The sequence below is a fragment of the Epinephelus fuscoguttatus genome, linkage group LG3 (assembly GCF_011397635.1).
Source record: "Epinephelus fuscoguttatus linkage group LG3, E.fuscoguttatus.final_Chr_v1".
Lineage (NCBI taxonomy): Eukaryota > Metazoa > Chordata > Actinopteri > Perciformes > Serranidae > Epinephelus > Epinephelus fuscoguttatus.
Genome location: NC_064754.1, coordinates 35,198,184 through 35,222,994, shown reverse-complemented (window position 1 = coordinate 35,222,994; position 24,811 = coordinate 35,198,184). Strand labels below are relative to the sequence as shown.

Below are 24,811 nucleotides of genomic sequence, written 5' to 3'. Positions count from 1 at the left end.
AGACCAAGAAAAACCCATAAATTTTGGTTCAAGCTGTGAACCAACCTTTTGGGTTTTGAACCAAATTATCTTTGGTGGAAATGCTCCGAATGGTTCAAAATTAGGTGCAGGAACTGGAACAGAACCCATTCCGTGTTGATGGAAAAGGGGTATAGATGGAGCGGTGCCAAGTATTTGCTGTTTGGATCAGTTGAGGAACACACCCTCTTCCTCCTGGCACACATGTGGTGCCTTTCAGGTGCATGAAATGGGAAGCTGTGGTAAAAGCCACCCATTTTTTATGTTTTAACCGGGTTCTTAAAATAAGGTTGAATGTGGTATTTTATTCTTGAAATTAAACATTGAAAACCATTTTATTTATAAAGACTACACAAAGCACTGAAAGTGAAAGTGAAATAATGAAGTCCATGCTCTTTAACTGTTATAATTTAAATTTATTGATATTAGTTTCTTCATAAAGTATCAAACAAGATTGAATTTAAAGTCAACAGTGTCAAGGATAGCCCATGAGTATTACAGAGTCAAATCAATCTTTGTAAAAGCATTGCACCATGTCCCAGTATCCTTAATAACACAATAATATCAAAGATAAACTGCATTTATATTCTCTGCTTTTAAATTAAATCAAAAATAAATCTGCCCACATCAGACATGTTTGGTAAACAAAGGCAACACAGCAGCAGTCACTTTGGCTAGATAGAAAGCTTTGCAGTAGAAGACTTTTCCTGAGTCAAAATGTAGCCTATATTGTAATTAATGTATGGATTTCCCATAATCTAATAGTACATGTTTTACCACAGCACACCACAGAACAGATAACTCCAACGATGTTGTAAACATATCTAGAATCTTGCATATCTATTAGTTGAGTTGTACGTTGGAGTGTAACCAGATTCTTTGGAGGAGGCGGGTAGCATTGGTAAGCCTGACACTGGGTCTTTCTTACAGCGATCCAGAGCTTGTTTGTAGCTGATCTTCTCCTTTGTGATTGGGTCAACAATATCCTTGGTGTAGGTTGTCTCGGCCTGCAGCTCCCTCATCATTCCACTGTCGATCATTTTGGACCCAAGGGCATCAAAGACGTTAACTCTGCGGCCAGTAACAGGATTGACCAGTCCTCCTGTCAGATGCTGTGCCTCCATGTAGCGCATGGCAGTTTCCTTTGGCATCCAGCCTTTCTGAACAGCTTCTCCCACAGACAAACACTCTCTGGTCATGGGATCTTCAACACCAGTAAAGGCCTTTTGTGCATTGAGTAGCCTTTGGAGATGACTTTCGTCAATGAGGCCTCTGGATGCTGCCTTGTGAACTGTGTATCTCTGACCATTGCTGATGTCAATGACACCACCTGTTGATGCCTGAGCCTCAAGAAGTTTTTGGGCAGTGGTGGGGTCAATCAGTTTACGCAGGGTGGCGCTGCGTATTGTATAGCAGGTGTCAGTGTTTGTATCTATTACTCCAGCAACTGGGTTGACTTCTTTGGAGGGGTCTGAGGGGGCTGCGTTAACTGCTGTAGTGGTCTTTGGGATGAGTGAGTTGAACTTGGGTTGCTTCTTATTCTCACCGGCAACCAGCAAGGCAAACTCTGAGATGGGAATCTTGCCTTTTTTGTACTGTTGTACATCATACTCTGTCAGCCGGCCTTCCTTCAGGGCATCTTTAATCGAGTACTGCTTTCCACTCTTGCGATCCTGCAGTAGAGATGTCTCCCCATCAGGCCCTAAGGAAGTGATCTCCTCCCAGTCACACTCCAGCTCCTGCAGATGAATGTACTGTTGACGATCAATCAGGCCCTGCAGGAGGGCATCATAAGGGGACATGTCTTTGCCTGTATCTGGATCCAGAATGGTGATTTTGGTGGAGACATTGGTCTCTTTGGTCCTTGTCTCTGCATGCTCCTCTTTTTGCAGGTTCAGCACAAGATCCCTGAGGGTGCTGTCGCGCTGATGGATCTTGTCTTTTTCTTCCAGGATCTCCCTCTCCAGACGTTGAACGTCAGACTCCATCTTAAGGCTCCTCTGCCTGCTCATATGTGTTCTCTCACTCACTAGCTTGGTCTGCTGCTGGTAAGTCAGGCTGATGTCATGTCTTGTGGCCTCGAGTGTCCTGAGCTCCCGAGTGAGGTTGTCCCTCTCCCTCTGCAAGTTATCTATGGTTGAATTGAGGGTAGCCTCCTCTCTTGAAGAGCTGGATTTGCTGCCCTTCAGGAGGTTGATTTTATCATTGAGACGTCTGATTTCATCTTCCAAGTCCTGTCTGGCAAATTTACTCTGCGACACCTGTTCCCTCAGGCGATCCCTCTCGGCTTCAACAGCCTGGTCTTTCTCAACACGGACAACCTCTTTGTACACTGTCCTCTCACTAGTCTTCTCCTTCTGCAGGATCTCAAGCTTCAGAGTGATGTTACGGATGTCTCTTTGGATACGCAGAATATCGCTGGTTTCCTTGTCCATGTCTGACCGAACATTGCTTGTCAGCCTCTCCAGTTTTGGGTCTCTCTCAACCTTCAGTACCTCCTCGACAATAATACTTTCCTCAACAGGAGGTGGGGCATTTTCCAGCTGTGTGATGCGCAGTCGAATCTCTTTGAGTTCAAACTCAGCTTGAATCCTCTTTTGGCGCTCTTCGCTTTCTCTGAGGATCCTCTCTTTATCTTCTAGCTTTGTTCTTAGTTGCTGCAGCTCTAGGTTTATCTGACGCCGGGACATTACTTCTTCATCCAGGCTCCTGCTGAGCCTCTCATGCACGGCTAACTGCCTTGGGTCCTTCTGTAGACGCACAACCTCCTGCACAACCACTTTCTCCTCAGGTTTCTGTCTCTCCAACAGGATGTAGTTGTTTTGGAGATCAAACACCATCTCCTCAATGCTGCGCCGCAGTTGTGCCTCCTCCCGCACATTTTTTCTCAAGCGTTCAGCTTCTTTCTCCAACAGAGGATCAGCTTCATACTTGATGACATCTCTTGTGACAACTTTGGTCTCTATCTTGGACTTTTCAGCCTTCCATTCATCTCTGTCTCTCCTGAGCACTCTCACCTGGTCCTGGAGGGAGTCGTAAGTGGTGCGTAAATAGTTCACCTGATCTTTTAGCCTCTGAATCTCTCTCTCATTTTCAGGGCTTCTTTCTTCCTTAACCACCTCTTTGACAACTTCCTTCATCTCCACAATGGGCTTCTCAGAACGAAGGATGTTCACATTTGTCGTGACCTCTGTGAGCTCTCTGTCCATATCAGAACGTTGCCTGTTGGTGTCTTGTATATCTTTCCTGAGCCGCATTATCTCCATCTCTGTATTCGGGTCAATCCTGTAGATCTCATTAATGATTTCCTTCACCTCAATTTTTGGCTTCCAGTCTTGAACTTCTCGGTAGCGGCTGTGGAGCTCCTTCAACTCTCTGCACAAAGAGTCGTTTTCAATCCTTTCTTCCTCTATGCCTGTTCGAATTCTCTTAGATTCATTGATGAGTTCAGGGTCTTGTTCAATCTTTTTCACTTCTTTAGTGATGATCTTGGGCTGAATGTTAGGAATCAGTCTCTCAATTGCATTAATCTGGCCTCTTGTCTGGAAGATTGAATCATTGATGAGCTTAATCTTGTTGTTCTCTTCAGAGATTTCCGTCTCGAATGTACGCACTGCTTTTACCATCTCTGGGTCCTGTTCCACCTTTACCACTTCCTTCTTCACCACCCTCTCTTTGATGGTTGGTCTCTTCTGCTGGAGAATCGTAACTTCTGTCCTCATCTGAATATGCTCCCCATCTCTCACTCGAATTTCATCTTTCATCCTTGCTATCTCGTCTCTTGTCTTAGCGGCATCTACATCCAGCTGAGGATCTCTTTCATACTCTGTCACCTCTCTGGTCACCAGTTTGGGTGGAGTGTTTTTGAGGGTGTCCTCCATGGTTGTGATTTTCTTGTTAATCACCTCAATCTCAGTGTGGGTGGTGCTACGTTTCAGCAACTCTTCCTGCAGTTTCCTCTGCAGATCAACTAAATCACTTTCCAGTTTTGGGTCGCGAAAGTACTCCAGTACTTCTTTCTCCTCAATGCGCTCCACTCCTCTGCGATTCTTCAATGACATCAGCCTGTCTTTAAAGGTTCTCATTTCTATCTCAGCACGAGTTTTCCTGTCCTTCTCTTCGTCCAGGTCTTTTAACAGACTGTTTAGCTCAAAAGAACTCCTTTGCTGGCTTTCAAGCTGAACTTGTTGCTGTGCCACCAGCTGCACTTTCTCTTCATTCTGCAGCAAGAAAAGCAAATGAATTGAATGACACTGATTTGTTTTGTGACATAGCTTTATGGAGAAGATATTTTATAGCGAAGAGGTCACTATAAAATATAAATGATGTTTAATTCATGACTTGGTTTCTTACTAGTGCAATGAGATTCTTAGCCAAGTCCATCTGTTTTTGGCGTTGAGCATTTTCAGCAGATGCTTTTGCGTAACGGTTGACCAGATCTTTTTCCTGTAACAAGAGAGCAAACCATCAGCCACCTTGATTTTTTAATAAATGTAACACATTCTGAACATACTTGTGTTAAAAACATAGGAGTTACCTCTCTCTGAAGAGCATCAGCCATTGTTGGCATACTAGATTTCTGGGATACAGTGGCTCCAGCGTCCTCAAGTGCACTGTTGTATCTGTCAACGTTGGTCTCATATTCCTACACATACATGAAGAGTTAGGTGTTGAGCACAAAGTAATTTACTGAGTTAATCAAGAATGCCTATTTTCTCACATTGAAATTAAGCCAAAATATCTCAATCACCCCCGCCATGTTAGAGAATGAGACATGGCCCAAACTAAAAGATCAAAGTACACGTCAAATGAATTTTTCCCATGGTTTCTGTCTTTCTAGATATTTCTTATTATGCAGATGTATTTACAAGTGATTTGTTTTTCTCATAATTTTGGTTACAACCAGTCATTTGATGCTATAAAGAGGGGGTCTGACGTCATGACTGACATCTGTGTGTGCCAGTTGGTCTCTAAGTGAAGACAATAGGTTTGCTATCTTATAGTGACTATATACAGTCACTGTTTTCCCATTTGTTGACTATTTGCAAATATTTGAATTGAAAAACCATGAATTAAAAATGTGATAAAATGGTGACATAACTGATGGTAACAGTAGGTATTTTTACTTAATATAAAATGCCTAGAATCACCCATATACTCTCTTAGTAATATTTTAGAGCATTGAATTATAATCCATTTGAGTCTTACATTGAGTAGACTCTGCAGGTCTTGAGACAGGCCAGTCACTCTGTTCATGTCATCTCCCTTCCTCTTCAGATCATCCATCACCCTCTGTGGTAAAAAGTGTAACAGATGTTAATCACTGAGTTATTAAAATCATTTAATAATAGTTTTTTTTCTTTTTGGTTTACATAGAACAAAGCATATGTATATATAACCTCACCTCTTGGGAGCTCTGCCTAGCAGTGACCTGGGACACATCATCATTGTAGTTAACCTGGTCTTGCGGCAGGTTGTCCAGGAAGGACTTCAGGGATTTGGACGTGCTCTGGTACTCTTGGTTCTTGGTTGCAGCTTCTTGTAAGATGTTTTCTCTGAGAGAAAAAATCCATAGAACAGACAATTAAAGAACTGACTTTTTAAAAGCTCTGTATTATGGTATTTTCACATTCAAATGTTTTGTTTTCTTTCGTGCCTTTTCCTAAAATATATTTATATCTGAGGCATAATTAGCTCAAACCTCTGCCAGACCATATCATATCAGTGGATATGGCTTTCTTCATGTATGCTACTGTATGTATGTAGTTTAAATGTAATGAAAAATTCTGCAAAATATGGATCAACATAATCCTTTTATTGGCAATGATAATTGTTTTTTAAACAAAGCAACAACAAAAGAGCTCTATTTTGATGCTATTTTTTTAAGCATGTACCTTATTTACAAGCAGTACACAAAAATCCAAATGTGAATCAATTGATTTTCATTGTAAATTAGAAAGTGGTTGGCGCACCCCTGTCATGTGCCAACTTTGGCCCATGGGCCCTAAGTTGAGTGTCACTCCACTAGGGAATGCATATTTGTCAAACACTGTCCCTGTTTCATTTGAATATTTTTTGTTAGGCTGAAGAGTCAAAATTATTTGGATTTCACAAAATAAATAAATGATTATTAAAAAAAGGGTTTAATTCAAAGCAAAAGTAATTTTGTAATATGTTTTGTTCCTCTTCTTATATGTTCCTCTCATATTTTAACTTGCGACTCCTTTGGGGACCAGTTTGACCTGATTTGTTCATAGTGTTAATTCTCACCTGTATTTCAGCTGGTTGGCCACATTTGTGTAGCGATTCTGCAGCTGCTTGACCTCTGCTCTCTGGCGTGGGATGTCAGGGCAGTACTCCTGGTAGCCCTGCTGCAGAGAGCTGCACAGCTGCTCTGTGGTCTCCAGATCCTGACCCAGCTTCTTCATGTCGTCCTGAGCCGCTGCCACGGCCTTTCGCTGGTACTGAATACAGCAAAGGAGACATGCATTTTGAAATCTGTCAGATCAAAGTTAAATCTATGTGAAAGAGAATCCCCTTTTATGTGGTAGAGGTTAGACTTTAAATGCAGATTTCCTCACCTGAAGGTCATCAGCACGGGTTTGGATTGCATTTGGCACATCAGGGATTGGACCATCGTCACTCAGATTTTTCTCAAACCCAGAGACGAGGCCATCCACCTTCTTAATCTGCCTCTCCAGATTGAGAGATGCATTTGCTCTGAAAATAAATAAATAAATACATTGAATATGAATTACATTGAATACATTGATAAATGTACTGAGATTATTTAGTTCAGTAGCAGAGCTCAACAAAGGTGGACAGATGTATGCCTATAAAATATGACAGGTGTTAATGCTTTTATGTAAATAATAGGGAAAAGTTGAATTTGCTGTTTAAAACAGGGATTGTCATATTTTCATTAGAGACAAAAACCCTTACATCACGTTACTGCAAAAATACGGCTTCCCAAACAAAACTTAGGCTACGCTTACTTCTTGGTGTAAAGATCAGCAAGTTCTGCGATGCTGTCAGCCTTGTTGTTGGCAGCGCTCAGTTTGAGTGGCAGTGCGGAATTGCTGGGATCTTTGGACAGCAGCGGCTGCAGGTCAGCCTGAGCTGCCTGCTTCTGCTGCTCCAGAGCCTTCAGAGCCCTGCTAGCTTCCTGTAAGGGACACATGTAGACACTTCAGATATTTGCACTCACTACTGTAGGGTGTCATCTAGGCTTGGGCGGTATCACGTTATTATGGTATACCAGGGTATTTAAAAAAACACATTATTTTTTAAATAGCCTACACTCAAATTTTCAGGCTTTTTCTATAAAACTCATCACCAGAGTTCTGTACTGGTGGAACAGGCAGCTTAACTGACAGGCATGGAGACCTGAGTGGTGGGGATAACGCTACAGGACTGCAAACAGTTTAAACTGCCAAGAGAGACCACAGGGAAAAAAGGCACATTTTCACATCTAACTTGGTAAATTAAGGGTTTATTTCAACCAAACCAGAGCTGGTGATTGTTGGAACAGTGCTGCACACTACTACCATCTTATACATACATCATATAGCCTGGTAAAGTAGTAGGGTATAAAAGTATGAAAAAATAGATACCACCCAAGCCTAGTGTCATCAAATATCAGATATCAAATCATTTATAATTCCACCTTGATAAAACGTAACTTAAAAAATAAACACCTCATGATCTAAAATGTTTCAGAGGCTTTTCTAGTTTCTGCAATATCATCACCCAGTGTATCCATGGCTCCTTAAAAGACACCATGAGCAATGGAATTTGATAAATTTGGGATTGTTTCACCTTAACCTAAAGCACTGACTAAAGGAATAAAGGGAAGAAACATGCAACCTTAGCTCCAAAAATGAAGTGTTAATCAAGTAGCAACCTCCAGGGCTAAAAAAAAAAGAAGCCATCACGAAAGTGCCAAAAACTGCAGTTTTTTGAATGACCACTTGAGGCTGGCTCCAGAAGCAAGCCAATCCCCATAGAACCCCATGTTAAAATGTTCAACATTACAGCAGAAATAAACAAATTTCCAGCCTGGAACAAAAAAATATTTTGGTCTCTATAGTTTCTCCCTTCATGGCTTTTGACTTGACTTCATTCCTCTCACCTCCTGTTCCCTCAGCCTCCTGGCCAGATCTCCAGCAGGGTCAGCAGGGTTTAGCGGGGCTCGCAGGCGACTCAGCATGCTCTCCTCAGCGTTGGCCAGGTCACCGTCCAGCTTGTCCAGCTGCTGAGCCAGGGCTGTCACTTTGGGATCCGGTGGGCCAGAGGACACTGGGGCTGAATGAGGAAACAGGAGATGTTAATTGATTGCCTGATCTGATGTGGCCCTGAGATAAAAATGAAAAACAATTTGTGCAACTGGTTGTAAATATCCCTCATGGTTTATAGAACCAACCGTGCCTTATAATTAGGATATTTAAGGATTTAATTTATGGACAAAGACCTGATTGTAGGGCCCTGGAGCTCTCGGCTTTGTTGTTCTTCAGGGATGTCGCCAGAGCAGCTCTTCTCTTCTTGATATCTGCCAGTTCACGTCCTAACCTGATGAATTGAAAAAAGGTGAATGAAAACAGTATCACAGACATATTATTGCATTGTTTATTGTAGCTGAATAGTAATACAACCTTGCAGTACTTACAGGTCCACTTTGTCAATGGCCTCAGGGTCAGGTGGAGGGATCTGAAAGCAGACTCCCGGGAAGGTTTTTGTTGCCCCATTTGTGGAAGTAACATCCCAGTTCTCGTCTGAGTTGGATTTCAGGGTGAACTTCTCACCTCTTTCCAGAGAATCCTAGGTGATAATAATAAATGAAATACATGTCCAAAAAGTTTAGATGGGAAGCATCAGTGCGTAGGAATAAGAGTGCCTGAAGTGAAACACCCCAGTTGTAGATATTTGACAGCGTCTGCCTTTTCTTTGTTCTGTGATAACAATTCAAGGATAAGAGGCTCCACCTTATCTGTCTCCCAGTCACACAGGGACTCCACTGTGATGGGTCTATTGGGGGCGTTGCGTCGTAGCTTCAGAGGAGCGATGGCGGTGCTGCGTCTCCTCAGGTCTGCCAGCAGCTTTTCGCTGTTTTCTACAGCTGTCTCTTCGGCCTGGAGGGAAACAGACACAGGGATATCTTAAAACTACTCATCTCATGGTAGATAGCATCAAGTCCTCATCTTATACATCACTGAAGAATTAAGACTGAATCACATTATGTCAAACATGCATCTGTAATGATTGTTTAATGCATGTTTTTGTGCTCAGAGTGTGCAAAACAATATTGAAATATCCTACATCATGTTTCTATGTCTCATTTTTAAACTTTGGGACACCTGATAAATGTGTTGTTAACTGTTGGAGTAACCCACTGAATTTGGCTGACATTACTGTCTTTCAGAGGCTGTAACTGGCTGAGATTTGAAGCTGGAGTGATGAACTAACAACGTCATTGGTGTCAACCATGTCATGCTCAAGCGGTCAAAACTGCTTAAATTTAGCACCAAATCTGTAAAACAAATGGTATCAACCCCAAAATTTCTGCTGCCAATTGTGAGACCTTTTTTTTTTTTTTTTTTGAAGAGGGGCCTCACCAAAACACATTGTTTATGACAGATGGATGACTAGAAAACCCTGACACACAGTGCTGCTGAGCTGCATCTCAAAATAATCTTTAGGTTCCCTGCTTTTTAGATGATGTGTACCACTTCTGTGTGGCACATACTTTTGACCTGCTGTCTCCCCTAAAGATCACCTGTCCCCACTGTAAAAGACAATCATAAGTCTGTGGCGGGTGTAAAGAATTATCTCTTTAAAACTGAGGGGAGGGAGTGAGATACAGAGCTAAATAAAAGCAAATACAAATTAATATGAAAAAATAAATAAATTCTGAAAAAAAAGAATGTGGCGTAATTTAGTAGTGGTATATTTATCATGCGGTGCATGGACAAGGGCATAGGCTTGCTTCAACACTGAGGGGACACATAAAAAGGGGGTGGGGCATCAAGGCCTTAATTTTCTGCATTCTGGTGAATTTTTATGCTCAAATTTATATTTTTTCTGCATTAATTTCTGGTGGATTTGTCTTTAATTTCAACAAAAAAGTATTATTCTACTCTTATGTTTTTTAATTTGGTGACAAATGTACATGTTCTAAATATTGAGGGGGACATGTCCCCTGCGTGTCCCCCCTGAAATCTCTGCCTACACTGTAAAGAGAAGCTATTTGTTTTAATGTAGTTAGGTTTAGCCTCCAGGCTGCCTCAGAATTTTAAGTTGACTCAACTTAAATTTAACTAAACTTAACTTAAATTTTTCAGACAGCTTGGACACAAACCATTTTAAGTTAAAACAAATTGTTTTACAGTGTATGTCTGTGAGATACATTGTTTTATTCTATTTTTTTTTTTTTTTAAATTGTGTGTGTGACGGGACCACAGGTACCAATTTATGGTCCTGTCAAATAAACTCATCGAAAATAAAAATAGAAAAGAAGAACAACATATAAAGAAATATGTTCCAGAAAAACACTATGGGTAGTTATAAAAACACAAAACATACAATACAATAATAACATAAAAAGAGCCATATAGATTTTTCCTTTGTGTGCTTTGCTCCATATTAAAACTAAGAACCATCTTGTCATCACCCATCACTTCTTCATATAACTATCTGAAATAAGAGCAATGGCTGCTTTAGTGTTTGTTCCCATAGGGAGGTGCAACTTGAATTTCCAATGTACATCAACTTGCAGTCTTTCATTCTGTCTCTGTGATAAGGACTATAAAAGCTGCTCTGTACCTCGAGCTGCAGCACTTTCTCTGAGTTGCTCATCTTGTTGAGGGACTTGGGGTCCAGGCTGTTGTTGAGTTTGGTCAGGTTCTCTGACAGCTGCTCAGCCTCCAGTTGGTACTGAAACATAGCACAAAAACATTTTTTTAATTGTATGAATCCTGAATGTGTCACCTGCAGGGAGACGTATTCAGACAAAGAGATGGAAAATGCACATCTTTTCACACAAACTCAAATTCAGATTGTCGTAATGACAGACTGTGGCGTATGATGTCCCATATTTACCTTCTTGTATTCCTCCACATTGTCCAGGTGTGTCTCTTGACAAATGCAGAGATTGAGAAATTTCTGCCACTCGTTTCGAACAGCATCTTTCTGAGCCTGGAGATGGAACATCATGTTATGAGTTAACTTAACCTGGATTTAAGTGGCATCCAAACGAGTTTAAAGGTTTAAAGTTCATGACACTTTTAAAGTTAGGACTCTGGGCTCTTAAGCTTTGCCCTTGTGTTGAAAGCAGTGTCTTCTGGGTAATGAGACCAACCTCTATTGTGCCACTGGCAGGGTGCTTCAGTCCAATAAGTCTTTCTCCTTCATCCTGGATTTTGTTCACCTCACTCTCATGGGACAGCAGGCTGTTGTTCTTAAAGTTCTGATTGAGATCAAATCAAAGTGACAATAGTTACGTGTTAAGCTATCCAAGTAGGAACTAACTCACTTTGGATCATTCTGAACAAGCAACACAATAGTTTTAATGTTTCACTAGTTAATCCTGACCTCATACTGCCTGCGGATGTCAGGTGGGTCCACCATGTGGTCACTCCAGTCCTGCTTTTTGATCTTATCTTGTTCGTCCTTAAGGAAGCCCACCTCCTTTTCACAGCCATGCACGAATTCGTACAGGCTGTTCAGGTAGTGGCGACGCCACTTGGAGTTTTCCTGAGGAGAAAGGAAATGAAACTGAATAAAACCTGACAAGTTCTAAAAGTCTAAACATTTATGTCAAAATTAAACACTATCTTAAGAGTTTTTGGCTTCCTTAATCTGACAAATTTCTTGTTCAAAATACATAATACAAAAAATAAAAATGGCATATCAGTTAGGGAGAAGAGATAATTAGCTCAAATTTGTTTTGTTATTTGGTGATTTTATTTACAAGGATGATATAACAAAGAATTTAATCCGATACATGAACAGAAGAAAACAAAACTCGGGTCTTAAAGGTTAAAAAGGAACTTTTGAAAAAGTGATAAAATATTTCTCAAAGATCTCCCAACAAACTCAAACTCAAATATAAATTATAAAAACTGTGCCATTACATGTGAACAATACTCACCAGTAGATTGTTGTACTGCTTCTTCAGGGCCACATATTGATCCTAAAAGACAAGATACCAACATAACTTATGAGCTGCTGGAAACGGTTTTTCATTAAGATTACAGACGGCAAGCAGGACACCAAATGTTTTGATCAGCTACTGAGGTGAACACAAAGTGTTCAAACTGCAAGTGAAGACAGTCAGAATAAGTGTTTCCATGTGTGTTCACCTTGCTGCCTGCAGAGCTGACGCAGAGCTGTGAGTTGTAGGCCTCGATCTCTTTGTGCAGGATGTTATGAGCGGCGACCTGCTTCTCCAGTTCCGCCATAGAGGGGCCGTACTCCTCCGAGTTCACTGATTTCTGAGAGCACAGATGCAGGAGGACTACAGTTAATGGTATGTGGAGACAAAATAACCACCAAAGGGCAAGTCTGACAGGGTGAGCACTCCTTAGTTAGTTGTGTTCTTTTAACCCTCTTAGGTCTGGCTAATGTGTTTATTACAGGGTAGGTAGAGTCAATACATTGTCATTTATTGATTGAAAACACAAAAAATTGTTTATGAGGAAAGCAAAAGGTAGCAGGGGTAGAACTTGATGTATTACAACAAGTTTGAGGGATGAGGCTGTTTTTTCCTATATTTTTTTTATTGACAACCAATTCTATAAAATAAATAGATAAATCAGTCAACATCTCTTTTCAGCTTCTCTGTACCCTATCTGTGACTTCTAGCCTAAAGCCCTGATGTTGCTGAAAAAATTTAAAAAAAGACTCAGTAATTTTCCTAAACAGGTGGGTACTGTACTTTTTAGCAAACATTACTGAAACAGGAGTAAATTCTGCATTTGTTTGGGACTATTTTCAGCAGTGGATTAATACACATTTGGAATGGAAATGAGGATTGTTTAATTCTGTCAATGATAACTATTTGTTGACACCATTTTATTTAATTACTAAATTGTAATGATTACAAGATTAAAAAAAATTACTAACAAAAAACTGTACAGGAAAATTTTTTGTTCACTTAGCACAGACGAATAAAGACAAGACGCAACAGTTGGCTCTATTTGGGCAGACAGTCCTATGTTAGAGCATGGTTGCCATCTCAGAGCATTGATTGTTTTTCTTTTTAATCTATCACATTAGCAATTATCTTGCCTTGTGCAATTTACATATTGTTAAATTCAATCGAGTTTACAGTTAAAAACTACTCCTAAAAGATGATTTTTTAAATTTTTTCTATGAGGCATACACAGACACCAATTCATTCTGTGAACGTTTAACATAATTCAGTTTTAATTCTCAGTGTTGCTCCTAGACTCTGGGGTGCCTCAGGCAAAGAAGCCCATTGAGGCCTCGCGATATTGCATTGATGGATTAACGTATGTGTGACAGTTGCAGGTGGCTAGCTGACTGTTGTAACTAATGGTATCCAGCTGTCATTCAGCAGCTAGAAGGGGCCCCACTCAGGGGGTTTGGGGGGCCAGCCATATGCTGTTCAGTGCCTTTACAGGAGATTTTTAAGAGGGTCTATAGTTGTTGCAAAATGTGTCAATATGAATGGCCATTAGGGCCCCAACATTTGCCTTCTTCTCCTGACAGTGCGCCCCTGTTGCTTTTAGCTCCATGTAAAGTCAATGGAGCTAGCTGACTAAACAGATAGTTATAAGTTTGCTTACTCCTCATCAGAATTTCTACTGGCAGAAGAAATATCCATTACCAAAATCCATTACAGTTTCACAAAACCTTAGAAAATTATGACTAAAATTAAAACTGTGGTGTAGTGACTAAATTGTGACTAAAACAAAACAAAGCAAAAGACTAAAATGTGACTTTCAACCAACTACAATTTTCAGTTAGCGCAAATTCTAGTCAAAATTAACACTGTATTTCGAGCAGCAGGACGGTGTATGCGGGACTGAGTCAAAATAAACTACAATTTATGGGAATGAAGGAACATGTCGGCCAGTGAACAAGGAAGCTATGTAGTAGTGTAGTGGTGGCTGATGAGGTGGATGTACTACTAGATACATGAGTTGGTTACTGAGGATGAAGCAGGTATACACTCCTATATATTCCAATGGCTTTTTGGCTGATAGGTGGGTATACTGTAAACAGCCAGAAAAAGAGGTAGGTATACCCTGTATACCTGCGTATACCCTCCACTACACCACTGGAGCTATGTAAGATATATCAGGCTGTGGCCACACAGGTATGTTCATAGCATCAGCGTTGGTTCTGGTGTTAATATTTGAATACTTCACAATAAGAAAAATATGAAGTACTGCCAACTTCAAGATCAAAGAACATAAAGAATTTTTTGGCAGACAGGGTTATTATACGTACTTGTTTCTCATTGAAAACAGGCCCCCAGTTGATTCTGGGCATCAGCGACACATCATCAATCTGCTCGTAAATGTCTCGGTAGAAGGCACAGTCCTTCAACCAGCGCTCGTGGAGATGGATGACACTGGAGTCACCAGAGGGGAAGAAAAGATGCAAAGAAACAAGAACTTAGTATTTATTAAGACATAATAATAAATAATAAATGCAGAATAAATAATATCACAAAGAAATTGCAAAAAAAAATAAAAAATAAATAGCTGGTTTATTTTCACAGTAACAGTTTTTGCATGCATTTTGCTCTATAACATGTCTTATTTAATTAATCAGATTGATGGCCCTCCATTTGTATTAGCGTTAGCTTTAGGGTGGAGACCCAATGATGTGTTGGCACTCTTTGGCAAACAACTGGAGCTGTTGTGGACTGTAAATGTGTGTGTTTGGTTCTTACACTTAAATGATCATGTCACTTTGTCTTGCTTAATCTCAGCTCATTTTGTTTCTTATCTTTATTGTAAACTGTCTTGTATGCTGCCAAAAATGAATGTTTTTATATCTTCAGCGGAGTCACTGTAGCCTCTGCATTGTACTTATTCTGTCACAACTCACTCGCTCTCTATCTCTCTGGCCTGGTGGTGTTGGTACTTCTTGGCTTTGTCGACATCCAGGAAGAGGTCCTTCAGAAGGCCCTCGGCCTCGCCCAGCTTGTCTGATATCTCAGCCTGGTGCTGGAAGGGCAGATCTTTCTTGTCATTTTCAGCGTCCTGGTGGAAGAAGATAACAATAAGGGTTTTTTTCTTTAGAGGAGGGTGCTAGTAAATGTGATCTTCAATGTGATGCATCAGTGTGTATGTGTGTGTTCTCACCACAGCGAGGAGCTCCTCAGACCGGAGGATGTCTTTCTCCACTGTGTCGGCATTCTTTTGCATCTGGGCGATCAGCAAGGCCAGACTGCTGGCCTGGGCCCTGCAGGGGGAGGAGAAGGAGTCAGAAAGGAAGATGAAGCGGAAAGCTCAGATCAGATCCTATGTTACAGAGAATCAGCTGAGTGTTTCCCCTTTCGTGCTCCACGCAGACCCAAATTCTCTGTTTCTGAGACTCACTTAACAGTAGAGGTGGCTCTGCTGTCCTTTCAGTTTGCCTTGTTTCATACTACGTGAGGGGCACTCAGTCAGTGATAGACAACTATCTCGATCAGATATACTGACGACAAAACAGCTTCTAAATTTAAATGGACTTCAGACACACTGTGCTGAGACTGAACCAGGGAATATTGAGTGTGAATGAGTGTGTACACTCAGAAACCAAATTGAGAGTGTCTTTGATACTTTCTCACACCACGAGAGAAAATCTGTACTAAGGCATTTTTCCATTTTACTCTCTGCACTCTTTCCTATTATCTGACCGATGCCTGTTTGCCTGTTTGACCGATGCCTGCCAAAGCGTTCCTTAAATGCTAACCATTCTACTGTGGCTGAGTCACAGGTTGTGTTGTTGATGCCACTGAGAAAAGGCAAAGCAACGCTTCAGACAGACAAAAACAGGTGGAGACTGGCTAGCTGGCAGTTAGAGATGAGCTACACCCATAAAACTAAATAATTGGTCGATGAGTGATTTGAAGCTAAGAGATGATGTAACAATCTAATATATTTCTAATAATTTCTGTGTGAGGAGCTTGGTGGTAACTTGTGAACAGTTAGAGGACTTTGCAAACTTTTGATTGAAGTAAATGTTGTAGTCAAATAGAATCTTCTCATTCATTAGTGCTGTTTTCCTCCACATGGATCTAGTTTAAGGAGAAACTCACAGGTTAACTTTCTTATTGAATACAATGCTTGATTTCTCCAGACCATAAGTGTGTCCATTTTAAGGTGGTCATTAAAACTGCCTGCAAGCTGCTTCTTAACACCAGGGGTGGCAAATTACTTAGTACTTTCTGTTGTGATGATATGCAGCATCTGCATTTTATCAGTTTTGATGAATTAAACTGATCAGTAAAATCAGGTTAACTAAAGTGAAGTCACAGCTGCAAGACACAAATATCTCTCATCCGACGTCTCATTGAAAATGTGATAAGATGTTTTACATGTTGAACTCTTGCTTCTCCTTGAGTGATGCTACAAGGCTAATTTTACAACCTGTAAAGACCTCATTCATTCACTTAAAGTGGAAAAAGACAGCTTTTTTAACCCTCCACCTCGCTGTTGGGGCTGTCATTGAAAAGATCACCACAATGCTTTCCATTTGTCTCTGAGCCTAGCAACTACCAAAAACACAGGACATGCTGCATTTTGTTTTCCACAGTTACTTTGGTTGTTCCACTGTCTGCCATTTCCACTACTCGGGATAGGAACTGCAAAGAGTTTGATACTCTTTGGTAACTGGGATAGCTACTGGGAAAAACAAAAGTACTATCCTGTTCCTGTTTTGGTAACAAAATGGTTGTTACACTTTCTTTGTGCCTTAAATTGAGCCTTCATTTTTTGGGAGATCTTACCCGTTGGCAGACAGAATTGCATAGTGAAAGTGAGGCTTATAGGAAACCAATCTAAACACTGATGGTGTCATTATTCTATAGCTGTTTCAATGTGCAATCAACATTTTTTCATTATGATAAGTTAAAGCAATAAACTTGTATGTGTTCACTTTAAACCTCTGAAATAATGCTGATGTGTAACATCGCACCAAAGAATGTTGGCAAGCACCTTGTTTGTTTATTAACCCACATACCAAAGCTACTTTGGAGTACAATGTCATGTCTCTCTGAGGAGAATACAAGAAAATGTCACATAAGGCAGATTTACGACAGCCTAAGTGGAATTCCATGCAGCTCTTTAATGATGGAGCGACAGAGGAATGCAGTGTTCCTCCCCCTGCACTGACTCACTGAGCGGCGAGCTGATCTGGTTCTGCAGCCGCTCTGACAATGGCCTCCCTATTCCTGCTCATTCAGCAGGAGAGACAGGTATGCGCCACACACACACACCCACACACAGGATGTACATTTTATACAATAATCGTTTCCCCATTTCAGCCAAAGAAATACTTGTGCTATTGTTTAATTGTTAAAACCAGCTCTGACAGCCTTATCAGTGAGTTGGTGACCTGCTGGAGGTGATGAGATATTGCTCTCTCTGCTAGCAAACAAACAAATAGAAAAATAAAAAGTAAGACAGAGACAATGATGACAAGAACCCACAAGAGTCAGCAGACCATAGACTGAAGAGGCACGATGACAATGGGATGTACAAGTGCCCTTTTGTATCCTTTTTGTGTGTTCTTACCTTGTGTGCTCTCTGAAAATAAATCAAAGGTTTGTTTTATGTTGCCAGTTTTTTACTTTTCTAATACATCTTCATGTCAGACATGGATGTCTCTGTCTTGATACAGGTTGTTGGACTGTGTAACAGCAATGAAAAAGTCAAAGTCTTTTCTTCTCAAACAAAAGACGCATCCTATAAATAAATTCATTGAATTTAAGACTGACTTCTATTCCTTACATATTTTTCATTTTTTCTAATTAAAGGTGGTTATAATTGTTTATGTATGTATATGTATGGTAACTGACTTCATTTCATTGCATCTTCCTATTATGGATGTGAGGGAGGTGAGGTTGTTGAGGGCATGATGAGTAAGTGATGGAGGTGTTTCTGGCTCCTTCATCTTGGCTGTCAGGTTAATGAACACACTTTTTCATTAGTGATGGTCAATGAGAGGTCACAGGTGCGTATCTGCATATATCTGCATCAAGCATGTGCTTCAGTGTGTGTTTCCTCTGATTTGGGGTGCAGAGTGGGTGCTTGTCAGGAGGTGACAGGAGTTTATGAGGCGTTTGTAAGGTGACCTGTTGCACCTGTAGTCAGTTACCCAGAGAAAGTGTACTTTATGTAAAGCCTTGTTTAGTCAAACCCTTCAGCAACCATTGCTGCTTACGCGGGTTTGAAAAGTGAATACATATGTCAACAATCTGATTTATTTAGTATGTTTAATATTTCGTGTTTGGTGAGCTAAATGGCAACTTGTAAAGGCAAAGAATGCGCTAAAATATAAATAAAAATGTAACGAGTTAAGACATGAGTATTTTGTTGCATTTATGAATGGCCACAGCAACATAGCTAGACAGCTGCAACTATGGCTGATCTGACTTGAAAGTAGGATAACTGGATGACCCACATAATTTAGAAGGGCTTGTCTGCATTTTTGAGTTGGTTGCAAGATTACAAAACTTGCACCACAAACAACTTTTAAATCTCCTCCCAGCTCACAGTTTGTATGGTGAAATTTAAATGTGTTGAATTTTGGGGTTTTAAAGAGGTTGAAGCAATACAGAGCCGGTGTTACAGCTCAGCAGGTTCAGCAGCTTCCACACTGCAAAGAGGAATTTCATTTATTGTAAATGTACAAGTTACTGGTTCTGCCTGATGACTGTCCACCAAGAGAACAATTCACCTCGAAAGCTGACAGTTATCTGCAGCGACACACCCTCAATATCTTTATTAAGCGACGTGAGCTGTGATGTAAAGGACAGATTGCACTGACAGAACAAGATGGCTGCCTCTGGGATATTGACATCAGTGCTTATGGGCATCACGTCATCGACCCTCATACAGCTACCAGCACCCACATGCTTACACTTCACACACACACACACACACACACACACACAAACATTTTTGTACTTCTAGATTTATGAGGACCCTCACTGACACAATGCAATCCCCTTCCCTTACTCTAACTTTAACCATCACAACTAAATGTCTCACCCTAACCTAAACTTAATTCTGACCTGAACCCTAAAACCAGGCCTTTAACAAAGGGAGGACCGGCCAAAATGTCCTCACTTTGCAAAATTGTCCTCACTCGGTTGCTAAAGTACATTCTTTGGTCCTCACTATGTAGCATGTACAAGTATGCACACACACACACACACACATCACTGTGTTCTACACGTCACCTGTGAATGTTGTTTCTCTCTATAGATGATAATGATTTAAAGGTTCTTAACATTTTGTGACATCAGGTGAATCTTTAAAATTAGACATTGCTACTGGTGTGAAACCAAGAAAACTAAGGACTGATTCATCTGTCAGCTGATGAATCTATTTGTTGATGATAGAGAATTAAGTCTGATATCAATTAATCATTAAAATTCAATATTTGCTGGTGTCAGCTTCTGAAATGTGAGGATTTGCTGCTTCTCTTTGTTTTCCAACATTTTAATTGAGATAAAAAAATATTTATGGGTTTTTACTGTTGGTAAGACAAAACAAAAACCTGGAAAATACCACTATGGGAACTGGATTTGCTGACATTTTGCACATTAATGATTTATCAATAACAACAACAACAAAAAAAAACCCAATCCAAATATTAATAATGACAGTAATCATTAGTTACAGCCCTGTGTCACACTGTAAAGTACAGTTGGGAACCAACGCCCACTTAAGAGAAAGAAACCTGCAGAGCAGTTCAGACCGCCCAACCCTCATCACACCTCAGTAGTCACACCACATGTCCGGGACAGGGGTGAGGTGAAACCACCTGGTCACCCCTGCCCCTCAAACTACGTCAGTATCATGACACAACACACGACAGGGACAAAAAGGGGACACTAGGGATCACTTTAGCAGCTGAGTGTGTCTCCAGATTCTCTCTGTCAGCTGACATACTGGTGGTCCTGTCACATGCTGTGTGTTTAAATGAGGATTTAAAGCGGTGAGATCAGTAACTGTAGAGATTGATGACTCCCTGCTGTCTCTGTCCTTTCAAATTTAATACAAGGACGTATCACATATTACACAACAAATTAAGCTCTTTTAAAACTTTTCTTAATCAAGCTGCAAGCAGCCTCCTGCCTCCACCCACCAACTTTGAAACACGTACTAGTGACACATACACACGTATTAGTGACACATACTTGTACATTTTGAACAGCAGTCAGGCCTGACAGGACACAGAGCAGCCACATCACACACACTTCTCAGAGAACAGAGTTTTTCTCTCACTGAAATATGATCCCCAACACTGTTTGCCAGCCATCAACAGTCTAAATCTGGCTTCAGATTTGGGGTAATTTGGCCCATGATGTCACATTTTTGAGGGTTTTCATGCCCGATGAAGCAAGTTGCAAAGAACTGATGAGATTTGTTCTCTCTGTGATTTTCACCTCCAGTCATACGCACATTTTCACCACTTCCACCTCCTGTCTTCAAGCACATTGTCTTACCTCGTATTTACAAAGTAAACCTGACCTCTGGGCCATGTTAACAGCCTGACAAACATCTCATTGAGCTTTCCCTGTCCCAGAGGATTAACTTTGACATAACTGAGCACTCGAAATCAGTGAAAAAACTGCCTGAGCACACTTTCAACCCAGCCATAGTGGCCACAGGAGGGGAGTCACAACATTCAGAGAGAAAGAGGACAACAGCACGCACAGGAAACATGACACAGTCCTCGGCTGGGGAAGAACAAGAGGAGGGGTGACATGACCGAGATACATTGTCATCACACACACACACACACACACACACACACACACATACATGCATTACATTCATGAAGTCCATAAACTCACTTGCTGAGCTTGCCCGAGCCCTTGAGCGTACTGTCCTTGTCCCTTTTCTTAAACATCCTGGAGGTCGTGGTGGGTCAGGCAGAGATCCCACAAGAATATCTCTCTCTGTCTCTTAGTCCTTCTTCGTCTCTGTCCTCTTCACCCTGTGGCACCCACTCTGTCTCTCCTATCCCTTTGGCTCCTCTCAAACACACACACATTCACGTCAGTGCAGTGTTTGACACTGGCAGCTCCTCCCAGACAGGTTAGCAGGTGTGTCACCGCCCAGACATCCACCTTGCAGAGGAAGACCGGACCGACCTGTTCCCTGCGCTCACTCTCTTTCTCTCTCACCCTCAGTCCTGCCCTTCCTTTTCATCGGGGCCCTGACACACTCTCAGATCTCCCTCAGGGAGCAGGGGGCCTTTAATTTGCATGGATGCAGATTTCACGGTGCTGGAGGGACACCAAATTCCTGGAGGGAGTTCTGAACAAAACATTTCTCTTGTTAAAATACAGACAGTATTCACTACTAATCCCTCCCTCTGTCCTTGTTTCCTGTCATCTCTGCTGTCACTATCTAATAAAGGCATAAAATGCAACAATTTAAATCCAAGACTTGAGGTACATTATATTTCACTGTGTAGGGCAGTGCTTTTCAACCAGGTATCCGGGGACCCCCAGTGGCCCTTGACAGGGTCCCCAGAAAAATGGAAGTAGTTTATTTTCATGATCTAATTTACTACAGAGGTGAGCCCGATGTAAGAGTCATAAAACTGACAATTCTAATAACAAGCTTAACTTCCTTCTCAGTTATCTCCTCAACTGGAGTTTACAGCTATAGAATTCTGGTTTTATTCATATCTAACCACAAAAATCTTCTCAGATGGAGGTCTCTGACACAAAAATGGACGTCAGTGACCTAATGCGTTTTGATTAAGGGGTCGTTAACACCATGGGTGTAATATATGAGACAGTGGGTCCCTGGGCCCAGACATGCAGCAGGCACCACCATCTCTTCTACAAAGGAGCAAGACACACAGACTTAATAGCTGTTTAGCCTCTTTTTGTTGTTGTTTTGCATAGTCATTATACATCTCTCCGTGGTTTTGTGTCTCTTTGTTGTCACTTTGTGTTTCTTTGTGGACTTTTGAGTCTCTTTCTGGTCGCTACGTGTCTATTCGTGAAAAATATTTGGCAGGTCAGGGCCAGGGGAGCCCCTGAACTTTGGGCCCATGGTTCACACCATGGATGGATTACTGGGAACATACCCAAGGGCCCAGAGTGTTAGAGAGCTCCCTAGCCTTCATCTGCAAAATGTCACTCATGTTAAGATGTACCGACCAGGAAGAGACTCATAAAGACCACAAAGAGAGGCAAAGGAACTGCAAAGAGACACAAAACAACTACTAAAAGTGAGACAACAAACACAAAGAGACACATGACCAAACACAAAATTCCACAAAGAGACAGAAAACCACAAAAATATCCATAACGACTACAGAGAGACGCACAACACAACAACAGAGAGGCAGACCTACCACAAAGTCTGTGTGTCTTGCCTCACTACAGATGAGGGGACAGGGCGTTTTGCATGTTTGTGCCCAGGGGCTTATTGTTTCATAATCCGCTCATGGTTTACACGAAAAACATTAAGAACCACTGGCCTAGGGGGTCTGATTTGAAAACCAGTTTTTACTCTTACCAATGAAGTTAACAATATACTGTGTATCTGAAAATAACAGATTCTTTCATATGACATTTCATGCACAAAGTGCTGATATGAAACATGCTTTTATTAATTTCAGCTGCATGAAGCAGAGGATTGTGGCAAAGTCCTTTCTATCCATTTCCCTCATTTTTACCCCACTTTTGTTAGCTGTTACATTTACAATTAAATCATACAAAAAGACATGATAAAGGGGGCTGGGCATGTATGGTTCTGTCTCTGTAGATGCATTGATCTACGTCTTGCAAGGTACACCATTATTTACTTTTAAGCATGACCCACCGTTCTTTGTGAGAAGATGAGATACCTCCTTCCATCAAGAGTATGTTTTTCTCCAGTCCTATGTAACATGCCATCTTTAAGGAACAACTGACTTCTGCTTTAACCCTCATATATTCTGATTTTCCCCAGTGTGGTAACTGTTGACTTACTTCCACAAAGACAAACCTGTCAAACAGTGACTGGATTCAGAAAGTCCTTAATGTGTTTTTGCAGGCTAACAAAGCAGTTTAACATATTTCAGTGATCTTATTTTCAGTGATAGATTATTTACAACTTTACATTTTCCTTAAATTTATTTATTTATTGATTTATTTGTTCTGTTCACACCCATCTTCACTGACAGATAAACTCCACAGACACAGACAAAATGTATATAGTCAACAATGGAAAGGTGTCTGCGAGCCTGTGGGCCAGAGAGGAAGTGCATTATGTAATGCCTGTATATACAGTGGAGGCACATGTAATAACAATGTTGATGATAAAAGATGGCTCCATACACTGCAAAGGCCCAAGTGTAGCATCTACAGGCACACGAGTCATTCGGGATCAGGGCGTCTCTCTGCAGCATATCAACAAAAGAAAATCACGGTGAGGAATGCAGCGGGGCAGCTTTCTCAGCAGCAGAGTGAGGAACAGCACAGAGAGCACACATTTTTGATCAGTCCAGTCATACCGTCGTTCTCTCTCTCTCTCTCTCTCTCTCTCTCTCTCTCTGTGTGTGTGTGTGGGTGCGTCCACCTGTCTGGAAAAACAGATACTCTTTCTGTTGCTCAGAGAAATACTATGTGGTGTTATTTCTTTTAATGAGATTTTTTTGGGCATGACCTGAGAGATGCTACTGTGTAGATCATATTTAAATAATACCAAAACAACACAGACAATCTCACCACACAGTCCACTTAGTAGCTGCTCTGGAGCTTTTGGTTGAAACAGATGATCTTCCTCAGCAGATTGAGTTGGCCCAGTTAATGTCAAAATTTCCATTTTTCTTTTCTTTAAGGACTTTTTGTTCATATTGGCTTAAACGTCAAGAAAAAAACTGTATTATTATTTTTGTAATAAGTCTCTATAAGATTGAAAGCCAACTTAGACCAAAAGTGCTCCACAACATCTGCTGAAAAACATCTGGTCATATAATAGAAAGCTCAAGAGAAAATACCAAATGAACTTTCTTGTGGGCCGACTGTTTCTGAGGTCAAGGTTGAATTATTAATCTCAACATTAAAGTAGTTTAGTGTTGTGATACTAAAGTACCACTGTGGGGTCCTCCACATCATAACCTTAAAGTTCAAAATGCTTCAGTTTTTTCTGTCCAAGTGTCTCTCTGAAGAACACACTGAACCCCCAGCTGGCAATGGATTTCAAAATAATGTCAGGAAGACTTTTGACTCTTATGTTGGACAGACGTTAAATTTTGGTTTGAATAAAAATCGTGTTGATGATATTTTGAATGTCTAAGTCAGAATTTCATGTTGTGTAGATGTTAACATTATGAAGTTTTGCAGATGCTAGGTTTTGTTCTCCATACCTTATGGCTAAATGTTGCTATTCTACATTAAGGTGGTGTTGGCATTAGACGTTTCCTGACCTATATTAGAAAGATGTTGGTGGCCAGCTGGGGAGAGACTGAGTCCAGTAAATGTTTTGAATGAATCGGGGAGCCTGGTCATACAAAAGCCAAGAAAGGCCCTGCAAATGCCTCAAGATCAAAGTTGTTTTCCTTGTGATAATGGATTAATTTATGTTAAAGATAGGAT

At 40.9% G+C, this 24,811-nt stretch overlaps 1 protein-coding gene across 1 annotated transcript; it reads right to left on the bottom strand.

The window, feature by feature from the left end:
• Positions 1–413: 413 nt before the first annotated feature.
• evpla (envoplakin a) lies at positions 414–21,256 on the bottom strand. Its single transcript, XM_049569890.1, has 22 exons — positions 21,065–21,256; positions 15,354–15,453; positions 15,097–15,251; positions 14,491–14,614; positions 12,375–12,506; positions 12,164–12,205; positions 11,605–11,766; positions 11,372–11,479; positions 11,113–11,208; positions 10,837–10,947; positions 9,000–9,146; positions 8,684–8,835; positions 8,489–8,586; positions 8,150–8,322; positions 7,014–7,183; positions 6,600–6,738; positions 6,289–6,482; positions 5,423–5,573; positions 5,227–5,310; positions 4,556–4,663; positions 4,372–4,464; positions 414–4,238 (listed from the first exon to the last, which is right to left on the bottom strand). Exons 1-22 carry the CDS (start codon positions 21,118–21,120, stop codon positions 843–845), a joined length of 5,991 nt encoding a protein of 1,996 aa, XP_049425847.1. The 5' UTR covers positions 21,121–21,256; the 3' UTR covers positions 414–842.
• Positions 21,257–24,811: the final 3,555 nt, after the last annotated feature.